We start from the raw sequence: 21,608 nt of genomic DNA on the forward strand, positions 1-21,608 counted from the left end.
AAAGGAGGACTTCTGGGGTTCAAGTCATGGTATATTTTTGCCCTGGGTCATGGTTAAGCAAATGTTTACACTTTTTCTGGATGTGTGCTATATATCAATAAGGAGTTAATTTTTAAAAGTCAGTGATGACTTTAAAAAATTATAGTGAAGTCAATAGATAATGATGCCTAAAACTGAAAAAATAATTAAGAATAAAACATGCTATTAAAATATATGAAAGTAAAACATAAAGAATCAGTTTGAAAGACTGAAAGTGGCCATCTTAGGAGATTAGGAAATTGTGGGAGGGGGCAGGGAACACATTAAAAAAAAAAGCCTTGACTCTTTAAACTGTATAATATATAATTAACTTGAATAAAAATAACAATGAAAAGCTCCTTCATACCCATAATGAGGACATTCAGTTAAAGATGGCATACTAATCACATGCATTCTCTCTTCTTCCACCTGACAGTCCAATTAAACAATAAAGACAAAATGACAAAGAATGGCAAAGAGAATGGGAGGGGTGGCATCAGCAGACAAGTGACCTTAAATAATTTCTGGGGGACAAAAATCAGAGGCATCCAGAGCAGGGCACACACAAGCCTAGAGTATGCTCTAAGAAGGGTGCAATCCAGGAAAAACTTAGTAATGACCAGAGAAAATAACTCAGTGCCTTGAATACGGAAGGTCCCAGCAAAAGGCCAACTTTCCTCCCAGCCACCGTGAAGCCAAGGCAGGCACCGGAGCAGCACCTCCCACACACCTCATGTAGAGAGCTCTCAACGTGCTTCGTACTTCTCTGCTCTTAAAAACGTTTTCAAGAATCAGACATCTGAGGAAAGCCCATACCCTCTTCTAATACCCCTTCCCACACATCTGTTGTTAGGGGAAAACACCAGTAACAATTAACCCTCCTCCTCCAGAAAAAAAAGGACAGTTGATTCACGTTATTCACGGTAATTACATTCTGTGAAGTCACTCTGAACACTGAACTAGTGAATGCTGAACCACTGTTCCTAGGGGGAAGGAGTTAAGACTCCTGTGAGCCCCTGGTCATAACATTTTCATCAACTGATCAATACATAATCTTGTTTTATGTGTGTTTCTGTTTAAGGATACCTCATTTACTATACATTATTGATTCATTAACACTGAACAGCACTATCTAACTCATGCCTGAATGAAGTTTACCTAACAAATGTATTTTCTCTGTAAGGCACGTCAAAGCCTTGCACTTAGGAACACTGGCTAATACCTCAGCCCTACAGTTGGGGGCCATTTTAAACAATAAAATCACCAACAAAATGCACAAAGATGTGGAAAATGTGTACTAAATAACCACAAAAAGGGCATCTGTTTATAGTACGAAGGCTGAAAGGCAGAGTGTCACCTCGTTGGGCCTCAGCTGGGGAAACGCACAGTAAGCAATTCAAACTTTTTACTGCTCTGTGCGTGTCTGAAAAAGACTGCAAAAGCACAGCGAGTACTGATTTTTGGGATTACAAATAATTTGTAGTATGTGAATTTGCAAGTATGGAATTTGTGAATAATGGGATTGACTGTATCTGTTCCGAAGATGGATAGTGATGGTTGCAAACACTGCAAATGTACTTAATGCCACTGAGCTGCACTTAAAAACGGCCACAATGGTAAATGTTATGCATATTTTACCACAATAAAAAAAAGTGTCACAACTATGTAATTAAGTGATTTTTAATTTGTGGGAACTGGGTTTATGTGAATACTCCACAATGAACCATGATGATCATCTTTACCATTTTCAGCTGTATCTGTTATCAGACTTATACTAAGGCTATCTTTACCGTCCTGCTTGCTCACTTCCAAAACAAATAGTTATTGAGTATTTAGAGGCCAAGGATAAATGAGGTTCAAGACTGAATCTTTTTCCCTCTGGCCTCTCTCTGGTTTCTCCTCTAGTGTAGGAGAGAGGACACAGACTGACAATAAAAGCATACAGCCACAAGAGCACAATAACAAGCTGAGAAGACAACAGTGGGAAAGCTATTTCAATAACTTTCTGAAAGAGAGAGAAGAGACAACAGAGGAAAGGACACTATAACCAGAAACAGTGTGATTTCCCCAGCATGACTTGGAAAGGGCTCTAGACTTGGAGGTCCCAGGGGACCAAAGGCGACAGGGGAGCTGCTGGGCTAATTCCAAAGTCAAAAGTCTGTATAAAGAATGCTGCTGCTCCCCAACCAAACCAATGACCACCGGTTCTTAAGGGACTGTAAACTTATTCTGCGGAGAAGACAAACGAGGCTCTGGACTCAAGGTCAACAGGCCCAGGAGAGGGCAGGAGTGAGGCATGGAGATGAAAAGGGGCGGGGGGGGGCGGAGATTAAGTGTCAGACTGCCGCTGAGGGGTGGGACCATGGCTCCTCTCGGGCAGAACAGAAGATTCTTAACCTAGAGAACAGAATGGTCCCAGAGAAGAGATCTAAAGACAAAGATATCTGGGTACTCCAATAAAAGCACTGGATGACTCCCAAAGGAAAGTTCTGTGGTCAAACATATCCTATACATGCAAACCAGCTTCTGATCAGCTTCTTAGGGTTCCACCTTAAACAGACACAGACAACCAGGGGTTACCAGATTCCAAAGAAAGTCTCTGTATGAAAGACAGACACCAAGAAAGAATCCCAGAGAAAAGAGAAACAATGTAGGGAGCAAAAAATCTACTTTAAAAAAAAAAAAAAAAAGAAGAAAGCTTTTACTATCCTCAGAGAGTTAACAGAAGAAACAGTATTGATACCAGAACTGGATACTACAAAGACAAATATCAGAAAAGGAAAGAGCTAGGAGGAGGACACATGCAGGGACTCAAACAAATTTAACAGAAAGATTGGAAGATAAAGTTAAAGACATCACTCAGAAAGTAAAATAGAAACAGAGACAGAAAACCAAGACAGATAGATAGATAGATAGATAAATAAGTAAATAAGTAAATAAAATAAATAATCAAGGTTCTTGGGAATTCCCTGGCAGTCCAGTGGTTAGGACTCGGCACTTTCACTGCTAGGGCCCAGGTTCAATCCCTAGTCAGGAACTAGGATGCTGTAAACCACATGACACAGCCAAAAAAAAAAAAGGAATTCTAGAATGACGATTTTTAAACAATAAAATGAGACAATTCTCCAGAACTGAAAGATAAGAATGTTTATATTGAAAGGGTTCAATGAGCACCAGGAACAAAGAATGAAGACCAACTCCTTGGCACTTCACTGTGAAATTTCTCAACAGCATGGATAAATGAGAAGAGTCTAAAAAGCTGCTAGAAAGGTGGAGGGAAAAGCCATTTACACTGTTTTACTCTAGACTTTGTAACTACCAATATCGGAAAACCCACTATGATCTTAATCTTGAGTTTCCCACTCTCTAACCACCTCCTCCTAACTTTCCCACCCACCCACTCTAGAATCCCAGTAACTATCTGAACTCACCGGGATCCACAGCCATTGATCCCACCACCTTCTTATGGTCTGCCTTCTCCCTCAAGTACTTACTTCCTACTTAAATCTATTGTCTTTAATTGAAATCACTCCCTTGGGTATTCCAAATCAATGCCCTTGCTCTGTTTCCATTTCACTACTTACTATAATAAAATCCCAACCATCTACAAATGCTATGCCTGTGTCTGGTTAACTGAATGTTGCTGGACAGTAAATTACATCCAGGCTGTCTATTCCCGATTTAAATCCATGATCAGTAACCTCAGGGAAGTGTTAAGGCTGCCTGGTAATTCTACTATATTTCTCAGTCCATTCACTCTCCTACTAACCTGTTAATTACTGTAACTTTCTCAGATCTCTAATATCTCCTATCTCCTTGACAGTCACATTCTTAGTTGGTAATCTTGCTTTCTATTTTACTGAAAAAAGAGCTGCAATGAGAAGAAAACTTCTCAAGCTCCCACCCTCATATAGAACCACTCACCTGCAGAATATTGGCATAGTACCCTCTACTTTCCTCCTACTTCTAAGGACTGTCCACGTTATCCAAAGACAACACCTCTACCACCCCCTCTCACCCATTCCAGCACGTCTCCTCAAAGCACCATTTTCACCCTTTCCCTTAAATTATTCCCATTAGCAGACAAACATGTTGGTATTTTGCCCATCTTTTTTTTTTGCGGTACGTGGGCCTCTCAGTGTTGTGGTCTCTCCCGTTACGGAGCACAGGCTCCGGACACGCAGGCTCAGCAGCCATGGCTCACGGGCCCAGCCGCTCCGCAGCACGTGGGATCTTCCCGGACCGGGGCACGAACCCGTGTCCCCTGCATCGGCAGGCGGACTCTCAACCACTGCTCCACCAGGGAAGCCCTTGCCCATCTTTTAAAAAATATCTTGGCCTGACATCTCCCTGTAGCCACTACCCCATTCATCTGTGCCGTGAAAGCGCTATCTTGCTGTTTTTAACCTCTACCCACCTATTCTCTCTTGAACTAATATGTTACATCATATGCATCGGTACTGCAAGGTATTTGAAAGATATGTTGGATCAATTTGCAGAAAATACATAGAACCATGAGAAAGTTGCAAAAAAAACCCCACAAAACTTGAGGCAACTATTAATTCTAGAAAAAATAAAAAATTATATAAGAAAATAAATTATTGTGGTCCAACACTGAACAACATTTACATAGCTTGATTAAGTTAAAAAAATCTAACTTTAACCAAATATATCATTGCAATAGAAAGGCTGAGGAAAGGAAAGTAGATGTGGAAGTGAATCATAAGAAAGCTATATCCATCTTCCATAAGGGGAAAGTCAGTGATGTCTACAATTATAAATCAGGAGATAACCAAAAGACTATCAGAAAAAAGAGCCTAGAAAATTGAAAGTAGGAGCCTTTGATTAATGGTACTGAATAATAAAGAGGAGGCAAAGAAAGTCTGATTTCAGTTACAAGCTTTTTAGTATTATTTGACTTTTTAAGCTATACGCATGTATTACTTTGGAAAATAATTTTTTAAGGCAGTAAAAAAACAGTCTCAATTAAGTACCAAATGACAGATACAAGTGAGTTCTTCTGTAGTTCATGTTAGGGGAGAGATCCCTAGGGGCCTATGAAAATAACTATGGGGAAAAATGAACTTGAAAGAAAAACTTGACTTGAAAGAAAACTGTAATATTAAAACAAACAATTATTTCAAAAACCAAAATAATCTTCAGCTGTGAAAAGCTAGCCAAAACCAAGACAGAAGATGGAACTAACATCCCCAAATCCCAAATATGGGATAGCTGCTTCTATGACAATAGGTAGCATTTTCATCAAAGAGTTAAATCAGATGAATTTTATGACTGGTGCCTGTATTTTTAAATATATATAAAATAAGGATTTTGGTGTTTTTCTGGTCTAAAAATTAAGAACCATCCTAGAGAGACAGGTCTCATCTACAGTGGACTTCTACCACAATCATTCTATTTAAAGACTTGATTAGAAACTGTTCACTAGATGTAAGACGTTCTCTTGGTTATAATTCATTAATCTAATTTGTCTGTTCACAGGAGTTCCCTGGCGGTCCAGTGGTTAGGATGCGGCGCTCTCACTGCCAAGGGCCTGGATTCAATCCCTGGACGGGGAACTAAGATCCCAAAAAGTTATGCGGTGCGCATCCCACCCCCCACAAAACAGACAAATAAAACAGAAAAAACCCACAAAAACTAATTTGTCTGTGCAGTAAAAATGCCATTCTTCCATCACATAAATTTTCATGAGTATCTTTTATGTTCACAATGTCCTTGTGATGTAAGTGCATGATATAGATTATCCCCACTCTCTTCTTTCAGGGAATTCTTTCCACTATATAATTCTACTACATTGCTAGTCTTATCCTCATGACAGCAATTAAAACTGTCTCTTTAACATATAGTAACTCTTTATCTCCTACTGACTCAGAATGAATTAAGTCTCTGAATCACCAACACCACTTGCTGGTGCACTCTGGGTTTCCTTTAGTGCTCTTACTACCTCAATAGGAAAGATACATCACATTCCCATAAAAGGGCAAGAGAATGCTGATGGAAAAACTTTAGTTTCTAGTGGGCTGAGAACAGTACCAAGTGATAAAAATAATAACTAGACTAGAGTTTTAAGTTTCTTTAGGAATATTATACTATAATAAACCTGTAATAAAACCAACTTTCTAGAAAAACTTCAGTTTTTTACCATATGACCCAGCAATCCCACTCCTGGGTTATCTTAGAGAAATAAAATTTTATGTTCACACAGAAACCTGTACAGGAATGTTTATAGTAGTTCTATTCATAATTGCCAAACATGAAAACAACTCAAATGTCCTTTAGTGTAGGAGTGGATACAAACTGTGGTCCAGTCACATAATGGAATACTACTCAGCAATAAAAAAGAACACACTGGGCTTCCCTGGTGGCGCAGTGGTTGAGAGTCCGCCTGCCGATGCAGGGGACACGGGTTCCTGCTCCGGTCCGGGAAGATCCCACGTGCTGCGGAGCGGCTGGGCCCATGGGCCATGGCCGCTGGGCCTGCGCTCCGCAGTAGGAGAGGCCGCGACAGTGAGAGGCCCGCGTACCGCAAAAAAAAAAAAAAAAAGAGCTAAGAATACTATATGCAACAAACTGGATCAATCTCAAAGGCATTAGAGAAGATATACTGTATGATCTCATTTACTTAACAGACTTGAAACAAACAAAATTATGAGGATGAAGAATAGACAGGTGGTTGTAGGAGGTTATGATGGGGGAGGGAGCAACCATAAAGGGACCACAAGGGAATTTTCTGAGGTAATGGGACTGTTCTGTATCTTGATTACGGTACTGGTAACATCAATCTATAAATGTGTTAAAATTCATAGAACTGTACATCAAAATAAAAAATGATGTATAATTTAAAAAATAACATCAACTTGCTTAATTCTGATATCCAAAATGAGAGTAAGTTCAAAAGGTGCTCAGATACAAGATGTTATGCAAATTTGGTAGCCTCATATATTCACAAACCCCATTCACAACAGCAACAAAAATTATAAAACACTTTGGAATGAACATAACAAGAACTATGCAAAATCCAGATGAAGAAAATTATGAACCTTAAAAACAAAATCGAGACACACTTCATAAGCCTGGATAGAAACACTTGGTATCATTAAAACAGCAAATTGCCTCCCAAATCAGTTTATAAATTCAATTAATTTCATCAAAATTAATCCAATCAAAATTCCAGTAAGGCTGTTTTTAGAACATGGCAACCTATTTCTAAAATTCATCTGACTGGGTGTTCCCTGGGGGTCCAGTGGTTACCACTCAGCACTGTCACTGCCATGGCCTGGGTTCAATCCCTGGTCGGTGAAGTATGATCCCGCAAGCTGTATGGTGCCACCAAAATAATGAAATGGAATGAAATGAAATGAAATAAAATTCATCTGACAGAGTAAACTGCAAAAAAGAGCAATGAAATTTTTAAAAAATAAGAATAATCAGCAGGGGACTTAACCTACTCCAAAAAAATCAAAACGTACAATCAAAAGGTGCAGTAATAAAAACACCATGATATGGGTACAAAACTAAATAAATGAAATCAGAGAAACAAAAGGGAATTTAAATAAACGGGGGGGGAGAGAACAGATGATCTGGGACAAGCAGTAATGCACACAGGGGAAAAAAAATTAGAGCCCTACACCTCACACTAATCCCCCAAAACACATACCAAATGAATTAAACATTCAGATGCCAGCCACAGGAGTATTTGAAGAAAAAACAGAATCAATTTAAAAAATCCTGGAAGTAAACCTTTCTCACCAAGACATGAAACCCAGACAGATCAGACTGATGTCTGAAACACATAAAATGTTTAAATCGCTAAAATTTTAAAAGAGAAAAAGAAAAATGGATAAAGGATACACAACAGGAAACTTATTTTAAAAAGAAAATGACACAAATATACGAAAATATCATCAATCTAAGTAGTTATCAGGAAAAAGCAATCTTTTTTTAAAAATAGATTTATTGCTCATCTGATAGACAAAAATTATCTACAATGTTAGTAACGGTGTAGAAAAATGGCACTCTCTCATTCCGGTAGGGCTAACAAAACAGTAAAACGTTCTCTCAAAACCAATTTAGCAGTACCTATTACAGTATCAAATATTCATCCCCTCTGACCCAGGACCTCCACACTTCTAGGAATTTATCCTACAGAAACACTCTTAACGAGAGCACAGAAAGTTATGTTAAAGAATGTTCACTGCAGATATTTGTAATAGCAAAAAAATCAGAAACCACCCAATGCCCACCAACGGGGGTGACCTATGGCACCAGCACACACTGGAAGATGACGTTCCATTAAACATAATGTCAGATCTATGAGCACTAAGATCCAGACGTGATCAAGTATGTTGCTAAGAAAAATTACCATTAAGTCCCATGAGTCCCTTTTTGTTAAAATAAACAAAAAGTTACTGTGTATATAAAAAACTGTGGTAATCTACACCAAACTGCTGAAAATGATCCTCTTTGAGGAGAGAAAGTTTAAGGAATTTTATTTTCTACATAACGAATTTCTATAATGTTTACATTTTATATGATTCTGGTTAAGACCTACAATGGGGGAAAAAATTGTTTATTTCAAATTTTTAAAAAAGTGTTTTAATTTACGCACTATCTAGTCAGATTCAAGCCATTTCTGGAGAGAGAACCTACTAGATATAAACATGGTAAGCCACACTCCAGCACACATGTTACGTAAAAGGGGAGAGGGTCTGTCTGTCCCACTCCTCTTTTAACCCACCATCTCTACCTATGGAAGGAAACTGGCCAAGCAACCACTCGAGATTGGTGGGGGAAATAAACTCAGAGGTTTTGTTCCTTATTTCAAAAATTTTTGATCAAGGGCAGCAAAGAAACCTGCACCCATTCATGCTATTTACTGATTGCAAAAGCAGTCCAGGCATCTCTACAACCAGGAGTCTTAACCAGGGAACTGTCACTAAAATTGAGATGAAATGTGAAGAGGCAAATGTTCAGTCAGTCTTTACCTGAGGCTGTGGTCTTTCCTTAGTAAGTCTTTACTCTAGTTAGCAAAGACCAATGCTCCCCAACCTTCCTCAGGTCCCAGCACACACAGAAAATCAGAATATTTGTAGGGCAAACTGTAGCAAACCCAGGGTGGGTCCTGCTCCAGCAGCCCTCAGCATGGTGGGCTGCAGGCATCAGTACCATGGCACATCGGTAACACCACCTTGGCACACATATCAGGAGGCTTTGGTACATGGGAAGCATTTCTTTATAAAGCTTCCTTCAAAAGTAACATGAAATTCATTCAATAAATATTTATTAAGTACCTAATATGTGCCAAGCATGATAAAGTACTGATGTCTACCCTATAGACTAGAGGGGGAAGACAGGTTAATAAGCAATTCCAACATAATTGTAATTGTAATAGTAAAACATAATTGTTTATGTAATTTTAATAGTAAAACATGCTATCTAAGGAAAGTATCAGGATTTTTAACATGAATCCCATGCCTGGGGAAAGGGAGTCTGTCAATGACTACTTTCCAGAAGAAGTGACTCCTGTACAAAAGGGTGAAGTGTATTTTAGGCAAAGGAATTGCAGGTACAAAGATCCAAATGAAATAAACTATGTCAAAAATAAAGAAAAAGGCAGAACGGTTCTCTACTGCATAAGTAGAATGTGAGGAGGGAGTTAGTTTAGTAGCAGTTTCGTAAAAAAATATTTATTTATTAATTATTATTATTTTTGGCTGTGTTGGGTCTTAGTTGCTGCACTAAGACCTTTCTCTAGTTGCGGCAAGCAGAGGCTACTCTTCGTTGCAGTGAGTGGGCTTCTCATTGTGGTGGCTTCTCTTGTTGCAGAGCACGGGCTCTAGGCGCCCAGGCTTCAGTGGTTGTGGCACGTGGGCTCAGCAGTTGTGGCTCGTGGGCTCTAGAGCGCAGGCTCAGTAGCTGTGGAGCACGGGCTTAGTTGCTCCGTGGCATGTGGGGTCTTCCCGGACCTGGGATCAAACCCGTGTCCCCTTGCATTGGCAGGCGGATTCTTAAACACTGCACCACCAGGGAAGTCCCTATTAATTATTTTATTATCTATTTATTTTGGCTGTGCCAGGTCTTAGGTGAAGCAGGCAGGATCTTCACTGCAGCATGTGGGATCCTTTAGTTGCATCATGCGGACTCTTAGTCGCGGCATGCATGCAGGATCTCGTTCCCCGACCAGGGACTGAACCCAGGCCCCCTGCACTGGGAGAGTGGAGCCTTACCCACTGGACCACCAGGGAAGTCCCTAGTAGCAGTTTTTTGTTTTTAATTAACTTATTTTTATTATTTTTAAATTTTTGGCTGCGTTGGGTCTTCGTTGCTGTGCGTGGGCTTTATCTAGTTGCAGTGAGCGGGGGCTACTCTTCATTGTGGTGTGCAGGCCTCTGATTGCGGTGGCTTCTCTTGCTGCTGAGCACCGGCTCTAGGCACATGGGCTTCAGTACTTGTGGCCCGTGGGCTCCACAGAGCAGGCTCAGTAGTTGTGGCCCACGGGCTTGGTTGCTCCGCAGCATGTGGTATCTCCCTGAACCAGGAATCGAACCCGTTTCCCCTGCATTGGCAGGCATATTCTCAACCACTGGACCATCAGGAAAGTCCCCCTAGTAGCAGTTTTAATGGAAGCGTTTTTAATAAATACGGCATGTGGTTGAGTAGAAAGCCAATATCACAAAAATTAGGAAAACATGTGCCTTCCTGCACAATAACCTATCAAACATAAGCTATGAGAAAAATATTTGGGGAGATGAAGAAACTTCTTGAGGATAAGTCTATAAAAACAGACAACACTATTGATTTTTTCAAGCACCATGAGCTTATAATGAAGTTAAAAATTTTTACTGTGGTGGTACACATTTACCACTGAAAAAGAACACCACCTCTTTTTAAATGCAGAAGATTATTCAAACTCAATATAATCTTTATAACATTTAAAGAAATGAGAAAGCAAAAGAACTCCCACATAATTAATACATAAGCTTCTTGTTCTTAAAAAAATGTTTAATTAGCCCAAATATATACATTCTTTTTCTTTCTCTCACATGGAACTAAACAGAGCAAGTGTACTAACAGAAATCAAGCATAATTTGTATTTACCTCTCTGCCTGTAAGGATGTGTCTTGCCAATTTCACTTTTGCAAAATTCCCCTTGCCGATTGTTTTCAACAGTCTGTAGTTTCCAATGTGAGGTTGTTCATCTGCACAGGAAGCTACAGAGTTTCTACATCGTGCTCCAGAGCGCCCAGTGCGAGAGATAACTTCTTGCCGCCCGTCTCCATGTGACGTGTGCTACAATAAAACATACAACAAACATTAGGAAATGAGAGACCCACGGTACTTGACAAGTTTTAAGAGCCTCTAGTTGAAGAAACAAAACATCACTGCTTTAATTTTAATCCCAATACATGTGGCACTTCAAAGGGATTTGCCCACCTGATATAAAGTTGTGAGGAAAACAAGAAAATGCTAAGAGAAATACCAAGTGTTGAAATTCAACTGGGTGTTCAGAAAGAAAGGAGATATTCTCTATATGTGGCTGTAACATAAAATAAGATAAACAGGACTGCCTTACAGTCGTAAAGAGCTTAACGTTTCCATTGTAAAACAACTATACTCCAATAAAAATTTTTTAAAAAAGAACTTGACTTTTTCATATGCTATTAAATGTACCAGCATATATTATCTTTAACACACCCTGTGATGCAGGCAGAACAGCTAATATCACCATTCACCAGATGAGGATACCCTGAGATTTATTCACTGCCACATCACTAGTGAGAAATTCAAAGAGAAACTAGATTCCCAACTTCTTTCTAAACTATGCTGCTAACAATAATTTAAAACAATGTGTTTAAAGACACAGCCAGACTCTGTAGTCCCTGACAAATATTTGTTGAAGAGATGAATACAGTACTCAATATACTACATAAAGGTAAAACAAATCATATATGCCTCTGACCATATTAAATATAAAGGTACGAGAGATACAAATGCCTGATGTGTACAATTCTGTACGTAGAAGCAGCCAGCTGCCTAGTGCTTCCTCTTTCCCCTAGTGCCCAAAGGATGCCATGCCCCACTGCCTACTTTTCATGGCTGCTAACTCCTTCCTGCTCAAGGAAGGCCTCTCACTCTCACGACACTCTACAAAGACACTTTCAACCTCTTTCATTCTTTTCTCTTTTCCAACTTTTTGTCCAGGAAAATGTCCCTTGTTTCTCATGCTCTCTCTCTCTCTACCTATAGGTCAAAACAAGCCTGATTCTAGGTGATAAACCTAAGAAACTACACTTTGTAACACACTCATATCAAGGAAAACAGAAAAACAAGTATTTTACAGTAAAAGCTTAAGAATTTGTGCCATCAACTTAAGTCCTCAAAAGATGTCCTTTTCAGAATGCCCACGTTAATTTCTATCTACTTTTTCATATTCCTCTAAGTAAATCTCTGTCCCTCATGTACCAGGTTTTGGGATAGGTTCTCTTCTGTTTTATTCAATTATCACATAATACTGCATTGCAAACAACAATTTCTATGTTTTTTACTGTAAATGTATATTTTAGGTTAAACAGACTTTTACAAACTGGTCACAAATCTAAACAACTCTGTTCCTATAACAAAAAGATTCTAATTTCCAAATTACAAAACAGCCTATTATAGGGTCTCCCCTGGTGGTTCAGTGGTTACAAATCCGCCTGCCAATGTGGGGGACACGGGTTCGAGCCCTGGTCCAGGAAGATCCCACATGCCGCGGAGCAACTATGCCCGTGTGCCACAACTACTGAGCCTGCGCTCTAGACCCCGCGAGCCACAACTACTGAGCCTGCGTGCCACAACTACTGAAGGCCATGTGCCTAGAGCCTGTGCTCCACAACAAGAGAAGCCACCGCAACGAGAAGCCCGCATGCCACAACAAAGAACAGCCTCCACTCGCTGCAACTAGAGAAAGCCCGTGCACAGCAACAAAGACCCAATGCAGTCAAAAATAAATAAAATAAATAAAATTTTAAAAATAGCCTATTATAAACGAGGACTTGATTAAAGAAAAAACTAAAATAACAACTAAGTTATTACACTAAGGCTTTACGCAAAATAGGTGTATTGTAATGCAAATTTTTATAGATCTGCTGGAGTACAGTTTTTAAAAAATTTTGATAACCATTATGTTTATTTCCAAACTAGATGTAAGTTTCATAAAAACAGGGACAGTAATTTATTGTTCCTTAGATCTTAGCAGTTGGCATATAACAGGTACTTAATAAGTATTGGAATGACTAAATAAATGATATCAAAATACTGATCACTGTAACATTCACATGGTTAAATTATGGGAAATTTTTATCTCTCAAATTTCTTTCTTCTATTCATTCATTCAAATATTTATCAAATGATAATGTATAATAGATTTTTAAAAATAAATTTATTTATTTTATTTATTTATTTTTATTTTTGGCTGTACTGGGTCTTTGTTGCTGCACACGGGCTTTTCTCTGGTTGCAGCGAGTGGCGGCTACTCTTCATTGTGCTGCACAGGCTTCTCAATGCAGTGGCTTCTCTTGTTGCGGAGCACAGGCTTTAGGCGCGTGGGCTTCAGTAGTTGTGGCACACAGACTCAGTAGTTGTGGCACACAGGCTTAGTCGCTCTGCAGCGTATGGGATCTTCCCGGACCAGGGCTTGACCCCATGTCCCCTGCACTGGCAGGCAGATTCTTAACCACTGCACCACCAGGGAAGCCCTGTATAATAGATGCTATATAAATATGAGCTGGGCACTTGTTTTGAGTGTTAGAAAGCAGTGCATAAAACAAAGTCCCTGTTCCTATGAGGTATATGTCAAGTGGTTTTACTATTTACGCAATGAAAATATAGTTTTAAAAATTACACTGCTATCCAAAATTTTGGTCAGAAAAGCTCTTTAAATGCAAACATACACTTTCTAATTTATATGTTTTATAAATTCAGCCCTTCATGTATTAAGTTTTATAGAGTAAGGTACAGTTAAACAGACAAAATATTAACTTTTATGCAAATCAACTGTCTTCTGCATGTAAAATAGAAATATCAGAAACTTAAAATTCATAGTCATCTAGTTTATACCTTTGCATACTCTCTGATCTACTTATAATAAAAACTAACTCCTTCTATATGTGGCTGTAACATAAAATAAGATAAACAGGACTGCCTTACAGTCGTAAAGAGCTTAACGTTTCCATTGTAAAACAACTATACTCCAATAAGAATTTTAAAAAAAAGAACTTGACTTTTTCATATGCTATTAAATGTACCAGCATACATTATCTTTAACACACCCTGTGATGCAGGCAGAACAGCTAATATCACCATTCACCAGATGAGGATACACTACATCCACTAGCATGTAACCTGCAGGAGAACACAGAGGTCTTTGCCTGTTTTGTTCCTTATCAGATATTCCCAGAAATTGGAACAGTGCCTGGCACATAGTAGCTGTGCAATACATTGTTGCTGAATGAATGTTAAATGAATTCAAGGCCCTCTGTGATGTAATCCATGCCTCCTCTCCCGCTACATCATCCACTATTCTTTAGCATGATCCTCCCTCAGTTTGAGTGCCCTTTCTTCTCTTCAAACCTAAGAAAATCCTACTCATTCCCTTATGTTTGAGTCATCTGTCACCATCTTTATGAAGCCTTCCATGACTCTCCCTGCATTCCACCAGAATTTCTTTTCCTTTGGGCTCTGGATGTACTCTGCTTGTATCTATCTCTATTTGGCTACTTTGTTGTAGACAATTATCCACCACAATACACTGACTTCCCAGAGAAACTCACACCCCTCACTTGAGGTTCCCAATAGCCATGTGCCTAAGATTGGTCAATGAGATATGAGTGAAAGTGACATGTCATTTCCATGCTGAAGCATTTACTGCCAGGGCTTGACTCCAGCCCTGTGGTCTTCTCTCCTGAACCCAGAACACTGTCCAAAGATGGAGGGTCACAGGACCAAATGGCCTGGAAATGGAGATCACTCTTCATGGAGTCAATGAAGTTGACAGTTTTTTTAAACTGTGTTAAGACACTAAGATTTTGGTCATGTATGTTACCTCAGCATAACCTAGCCTAACCTAATACACCCTTATGCAAATAAATAATCATAATACAAACCCAAAAGAAACCCGTACTTCCTCTTAAGAGTGTAAACTCATATAACAGATTGAAATATCTTATGTTTGTTAAATTCCAATAGTTACTGAACTTAGTATATTTAGTTTGATACATAAAGTCCTGAAATTTTAAAATCTAATGTGTTTAACTAAAAAATTCTCTCAGGGCTTCTCTGGTGGCGCAGTGGTTGGGAGTCCGCCTGCCGATGCGGGAGATGCGGGTTTGTGCCCCAGTCCGGGAGGATCCCACGTGCCGCGGAGCGGCTACACCCGCGGGCCATGGCCGCTGAGCCTGCGCATCCGGAGCCTATGCTCCGCAGCAGGAGGGGCCGCAGCAGTGAGAGGCCCGCGTACTGCACAAAAAAAAAAAAAAAAAAAGATAAAAAAAATTTCTCTCAAACAGAAGCAAATTAAATTGCCTTTTCTTGGCCTTCATTTTATTTTTCCCATGCATCCATCAGTGGCCCTAAAGAAGAAAAAATTTCCTAGCATTTTAACAAATAATTTTGAATTCTTGTACTATTAGCCAATTACTTCATGCTTGAATTTTTTTTCTCCCTAAGGTTACAATAAACCGAGGACCAAAAAAAAAAAAAAAAAAAAAGTTACATAATAGTAGCCACTTTTTGTGGCAGCACTAAACACACAACAGGCACTCAGAGCTGTTTAATCTCAAAGATTAAAGGAGTCCAGGGACTTTCCTGGTGATGCAGTGGTTAAAAATCCACCTGACAATGCAGGGGACACAGGTGTGAGCCGTGGTCCAGAAAGATCCCACATGCCGCGGAGCAACTAAGCCCGCATGCCACAACTACTGAAGCCGCGCGCCTAGAGTCCGTGCTCCGTAATAAGAGAAGCCACCGCAATGAGAAGGCTGTGCACTGCAACAAAGAGTAGCCCCTGCTCGCCGCAACTAGAGTAACCCTGCACACAACAACAAAGACCCAAGGCAGCCAAAAAAAAAAAAAAAAGAAAAAAAGATTAAAGGAGTCCTGATCCTTCTCCTTCTCAAGGAATTGACCTGAACCACTTTATCCACCATGAAAACTAGAATACGGGCAGTGCTACTAAAAATTAGGCAGAATCAAGTCAAAGAGAGAACACTGTTAACAAATCCATAAAGTGTTCATTTTCAAACTAAAACTTCCGTTTAATGCAACACATTTAAGTTGCCAGGTGATATTAAGGAATGGGGCAAATACTGTAGGTATCTACTCAATATCCATTCCTCCCTTCTTCATTTCTAAGAGAAGCCAGATGTGTATTTGGGGAGGCAATATGGCCAGTGAAACTCCTGTTTTCCCAAATTTCCTTGGTAGCTGGAGGTAGCACATGGCTTAGTTCTGGTCAGTTCTCATTAGGGAAAGTCTACTGGGGGGGTCCTCGGAAAACTTTTTGTTTCTCATAAAGGGAGACAGGTACACTAGCACAGCCCCTTCCTCCCTTCTCCTGCCTTGAATGCAACGGTAACAACTAGAGCTATATAAGTTACCCTGTAGCCGTTAAGGTCTCAAATGTGAGAGAAAAGACAAAAATATTTTTAAAAACCACCAGCTCCACTATTACTGAACTGCTGAACCAAAGCTAGAAGCTGTCCAGACTTCTTTTGTGAGAAAAATAAACCCTTATTTGGTTAAGCCATCGTATAAGGTTTAGTTACTTTCAGCCAAAGCACTACTAAACTGTTACAGGGGCCATATCAATACTAATATAAGAGGCAGTAAGAAAAGTGAATGGGGAATGCACTCCATTTTATGTTATACATATTAGTTCTTCTTTAAAAATGTGTCTATATATTTGTGTGTGTGTGTGTGTGTATATACATATAAATATATATATATAAAGCAGAAACTAACACACCAGTGTGAAGCAATTATACTCCAATAAAGATGTTAAAAAAAAGTGTCTATATAAGAAAGAGCCATAGAACTACAAAAAGGCATCACCTCACACCGGTCAGAATGGGCATCATCAAAAAATCTACAAACAGTAAATGCTGGAGAGGGTGTGGAGAAAGGGAACCCTCTTGCATGGTTGGTGGGAATGTAAATTGGTACAGCCACTATGGAGAACAGTATGGAGGTTCCCTAGAAAACTAAAAACAGAGCTACTATATGATCCAGCAATCCTAATCCTGTGCGTATATCCGGAGAAAACCACAATTCAGAAAGATTCCTGTACCCCAATGTTCACTGCATAGCTGTTTACAATAGCCAGAACATGGAAGCAACCTAAATTGACGGAGGAATGGATAAAGAAGATGTGGTATATATATACCACATAGGACTTCCCTGGTGGTGCAGTGGTCAAGAATCCGCCTGCCAATGCAAGGGACACGGGTTCTACCCCTGGTCCAGGAAGATCCCACATGCCACGGAGCAGTGAAGTCCATGCGCCACAACTACTGAGCCTGTGCTCTAGAGCCCACGAGCCACAACTACTGAGCCCATGCACCGCAACTATTGAAGGCTGTGCGCCTAGAACCTGTGCTCTGCAACTGCAATGAGAAGCCCGCGCACCGCAACAAAGAGTAGCCCTCGCTTGCCACAACTAGAGAAAGCCCGCACACAGCAATGAAGACCCAATGCAGCCAAAAATAAATAAATAAAATAGATAAATTTAAAAAAAAAAAACTCAGAGAGAAAAAAGTGTCGTTATCTGTAGATGGTATGATCTAACTGCAAACCAAAAGAATTGGAAATACCACTAGAACTCAAGAGAGAGCTTGGCAAGGTGCAAGATCAACCTATAACTACAGTTCCTTACACCAGTAGTAACCTACCACAAAATTTAACTAAAAATAAGTATTCATCATAGCAATAAAAACTAAAAAGTAGGTAGAAAGTAACTTATTTAAGAATATAAAAGAACTCTGGAGAAAGCTTTAAATTTTTAATAAAAGACATAAAAGGTCCTCTGAATAAAGGGGAATTCTATATTCTTAGATAGATATTATACAATCTACCCAAATTAATCAATAAGTTCAATGCAATATGAATTAAAATTTCCAGCCAGTAATTTATGAGTAATCTTAAACTTACTCTAAAGTGTACATGGACGAATATTTCATGGCTGCCAGGTCAGCCTTGAAAAAGAAGTTAAAAAAAAAAGTTCAGAAATGAAAAGTGATCAAGGTTAAAACCAGTAACAAGATGTATCTCTTTCATTGCACCCTCTAAAAGCATGCACTGAGAGGGACACAACATCTTTTCTGTGGCATTCTTGCCAAAAATATATAACCTTAATCTGATTTTGAGAAAACATTAGACAAACTTAAATTGTGGGATCTTTGATTGGAACTTAGAACAGAAAAAGAACGCTGGAGAAAAACTGGTGACAATTCAAATTAGTTCTGCAGTCATCGTTAACGGTATCAGACCAATGTTAACTTTCTGGTTTTCATAACTGCACCATGGTTATCTAAGTGTTAACATCAGGGGAACCTGAGTGAAAAGTATACATGAACTCTGTACTAATCTTGCAATTTTAAGTCTAAAATTATTTAAAAATAACAAGTTCAACAGACAGATACATATAAAGGTACGTAGATTACATATATTACAAAGCCACGGTAATTTTTTAAAGAAAAGAAAACCTGTAGGGTATCGGCACAACAGAAAAACAGACCAATGCAACAAAATACAAAGCTAAAAGACATGAATGTATGGGAACACAAGATACAATGAAAGCAGTCCTATAAACCAGTGGGGAAAGGATGGACCACTGAATGGATAGCAGTGGGAAAACTGGTTCACGGTATCAGTCTACAGAGAAAAATAAAACTAGATCCCTACCTAAGTCCACACACAAAAGGCAGCCTCCCTTTTAATCTAGAGGGATTAAAAAATCTACATGTGAAAAGTAAAATGATAAAGGGTTAATGTGAAATGTGAGAGAATATATCCTTGTGAGCCAGGCATTTAAGCAAAACTTCAAAAGCACAAACATAAGGCAAACGGTGGTTACACCAAAATTAAGAATTTCTGTCCAATAAGGGTCTTATAGAAAGATGACAGAAGATACATGCAATGTCTAAAACCTACATCAGATTAATATCTAGAAAATCAAGGAACACCTAAGAATCTACAAGAAATAAACAACAACCAAATAGAAAAAGGGACAAAGGAAAAGCAGCAATTTACAGAAGGCCCCCAGAGCCAAGGAATATATAGACATACTAAAAACCATAGAGCAATGCAAGTTAATAATGAAGCAGCACATTAAACTACTTTAGTAGGCTGGAAAAAAAGATTAGAAAGCTGGACAATTCTAAATGTTGGAGGAACCAAGGAGACAAAAACCCCTGTGCACTACTGGCGGGAGGGTGGGCTGATAGAGCCATCCAGAAGAGCAACCTGGCACTATCTGACATTTCCTGTGACCCAAGAGGTCCACTCCTAGCTACACATCCCCAAGAAATTCTTACACAGCTCCACAAGGGGACATGTATGAAGATATTCATTGCTGCATTGCATGGGGGGAGGGGGGAGGCGGCAGGTAGTCTACCCCAGAAAGTAGGTAAAATGTGGTAGGACTCATACCACAGAGTGCTATGCAGCAGTTAGAAGCAACAGATTCGATGCATAGATGAGACTATGCAATATTTACACAAAGTACAAAACATACACTTCTAAGAACACATACATGTACACACATGACAATATATTAAAATGTTAGAACAGTAACTGTTGGAAGGATAAGGAAAATGACATATAGGGATTAACAGGAACAAATAAGCAAGAGAACAGCCTCACACTGTTCAGATCAAAGATACGACTTTTGCAGCTGAGTTTATGAAAACGTTTCCAAAAATATGAATAATAGGAAAGGGGAACTATTATTGTTCATATGCTTAAATTCAAATTGGTTTCACTTGTAATAAAACACTTATTACTGGCATAGCAAGTGAACTATCATAGTAATGAAATAAACTGAAAAATAATTTACTTGACCAATCCTCAGAAGAATAAGGCACAAATAAATTGTGGCTAAAGAAAACTTTGACTTGGTAGCTTTTGACCAGTTAATTATATGCTAAGCACTTACTAAGTAGCAGGCACTATAATGGGATAAAAGAAATAGAAAAGTATGGTGTCAAACTTTTAACACTCATAATCTAGCTGGGGAGCTAACACGGGGAACAGTAACTGAAACAAGGGGCAATCTCCGCCCCATGAGAAAATCAGAGCGTGAATACTCCAAGCTCCATCCAATAGATTTGTGAGCTATGCATGAAATTTGCAATTTTCTAGTAGCAACATTAAAAAAACATAAAAAGGGCTTCCCTGGTGGTGCACTGGTTAAGAATCCACCTGCCGGACTTCCCTGGTGGCGCAGTGGTTGAGAGTCCGCCTGCCAATGCAGGGGGCATGGGTTTGTGCCCCGGTCTGGGAAGATCCCACATGCCGCGGAGCGGCTGGGCCCGTGAGCCATGGCCGCTGAGCCTGCGTTCCGCAACGGGAGAGGCACAACAGTGAGAAGCTTGGATACCGCCAAAAAAAAAAAAAAAAAAAAAGAATCCGCCTGCCAATGCAGGGGACACGGGTTCGAGCCCTGGTCCGGGAAGATCCCACATGCTGCGGAGCAACTAAGCCTGTGTGCCACAACTACTGAGTCTGCACTCTAGAGCCCACGAGCCACAACTACTGAAGCCCATGCGCCTAGAGCCCATGCTCTGCAACAAGAGAAGCCACCGCAATGAGAAGCCCGCGCCCCGCAACAAAGAGTAGCTCCTGCTCGCCACAACTAGAGGAAAGCTCGCGCGCAGCAATGAAGACCCAACACAGCCAAAAATAAAATAAAAAATAACATAAATTTAAAAAAAACCATGAAAATAGGTTAATTTTGATAATAGTTTATTTAACCCAATATATTCCCAAATGTTTCAACACATAATATAAAAAGAGTAAGATTTACATTCCTTTTTTCATACTGTCTTTGAAATCTAGTATGTATTTTATACTCACAAGACATCTTAATTCAGACTAGCCACATTTCAAGTGCTCAGTAGCCACGTGTGCTGGACAATGCAGCTCTAAGCACTCAGAGGGTATGATCACATTTGGGCGAGATGAAGGAAAAAAAGGGATGGAGACTTTGATGGACAAGTAGTAGAGTTCTAATGAAAGATGAAGGCCATTTCAAGCCAGGCACCAGCACAAGGAAAGCTTAAAAAGCTTGGGGGATTGGGGGGGGGGGAGACGGGGAACCTCCCTTAACCTTCAAGTCTAGCCAGTTTCACCTCTCACAACTCTTTCATATGCCACTAACACTGAAAAACAAAATGGCTTTAGTTCCTTGACATCACGATTGCTGGCAATTTCTTACCTTTATGTTCTTGACTAGGCTGGTACTTCTCTGTCTTGCATCCCCTTGCTTAGCTTAGTTAATTCCTACACTAAAGTACTTGACAATGAGCTCCTTGAGGGTA

General features: G+C 39.6%; 1 protein-coding gene across 9 annotated transcripts in view; it reads right to left on the minus strand.

The window, feature by feature from the left end:
- The window catches only part of MARK3 (microtubule affinity regulating kinase 3), a 107,666-nt gene that overhangs the window by 75,426 nt on the left and 10,632 nt on the right, over window positions 1-21,608 (minus strand). For all 9 annotated transcript variants that reach the window (XM_082647090.1, XM_082647085.1, XM_082647089.1 and 6 more), the window contains exon 2: window positions 11,134-11,325. In XM_082647090.1, coding sequence (XP_082503216.1) covers window positions 11,134-11,325 — 192 coding nt within the window. The remainder of the gene's footprint in view (window positions 1-11,133; window positions 11,326-21,608) is intronic.

The sequence above is a fragment of the Grampus griseus genome (genome assembly GCF_964374135.1).
Source record: "Grampus griseus genome assembly, chromosome: 2".
Taxonomy (NCBI): Eukaryota; Metazoa; Chordata; class Mammalia; order Artiodactyla; family Delphinidae; genus Grampus; species Grampus griseus.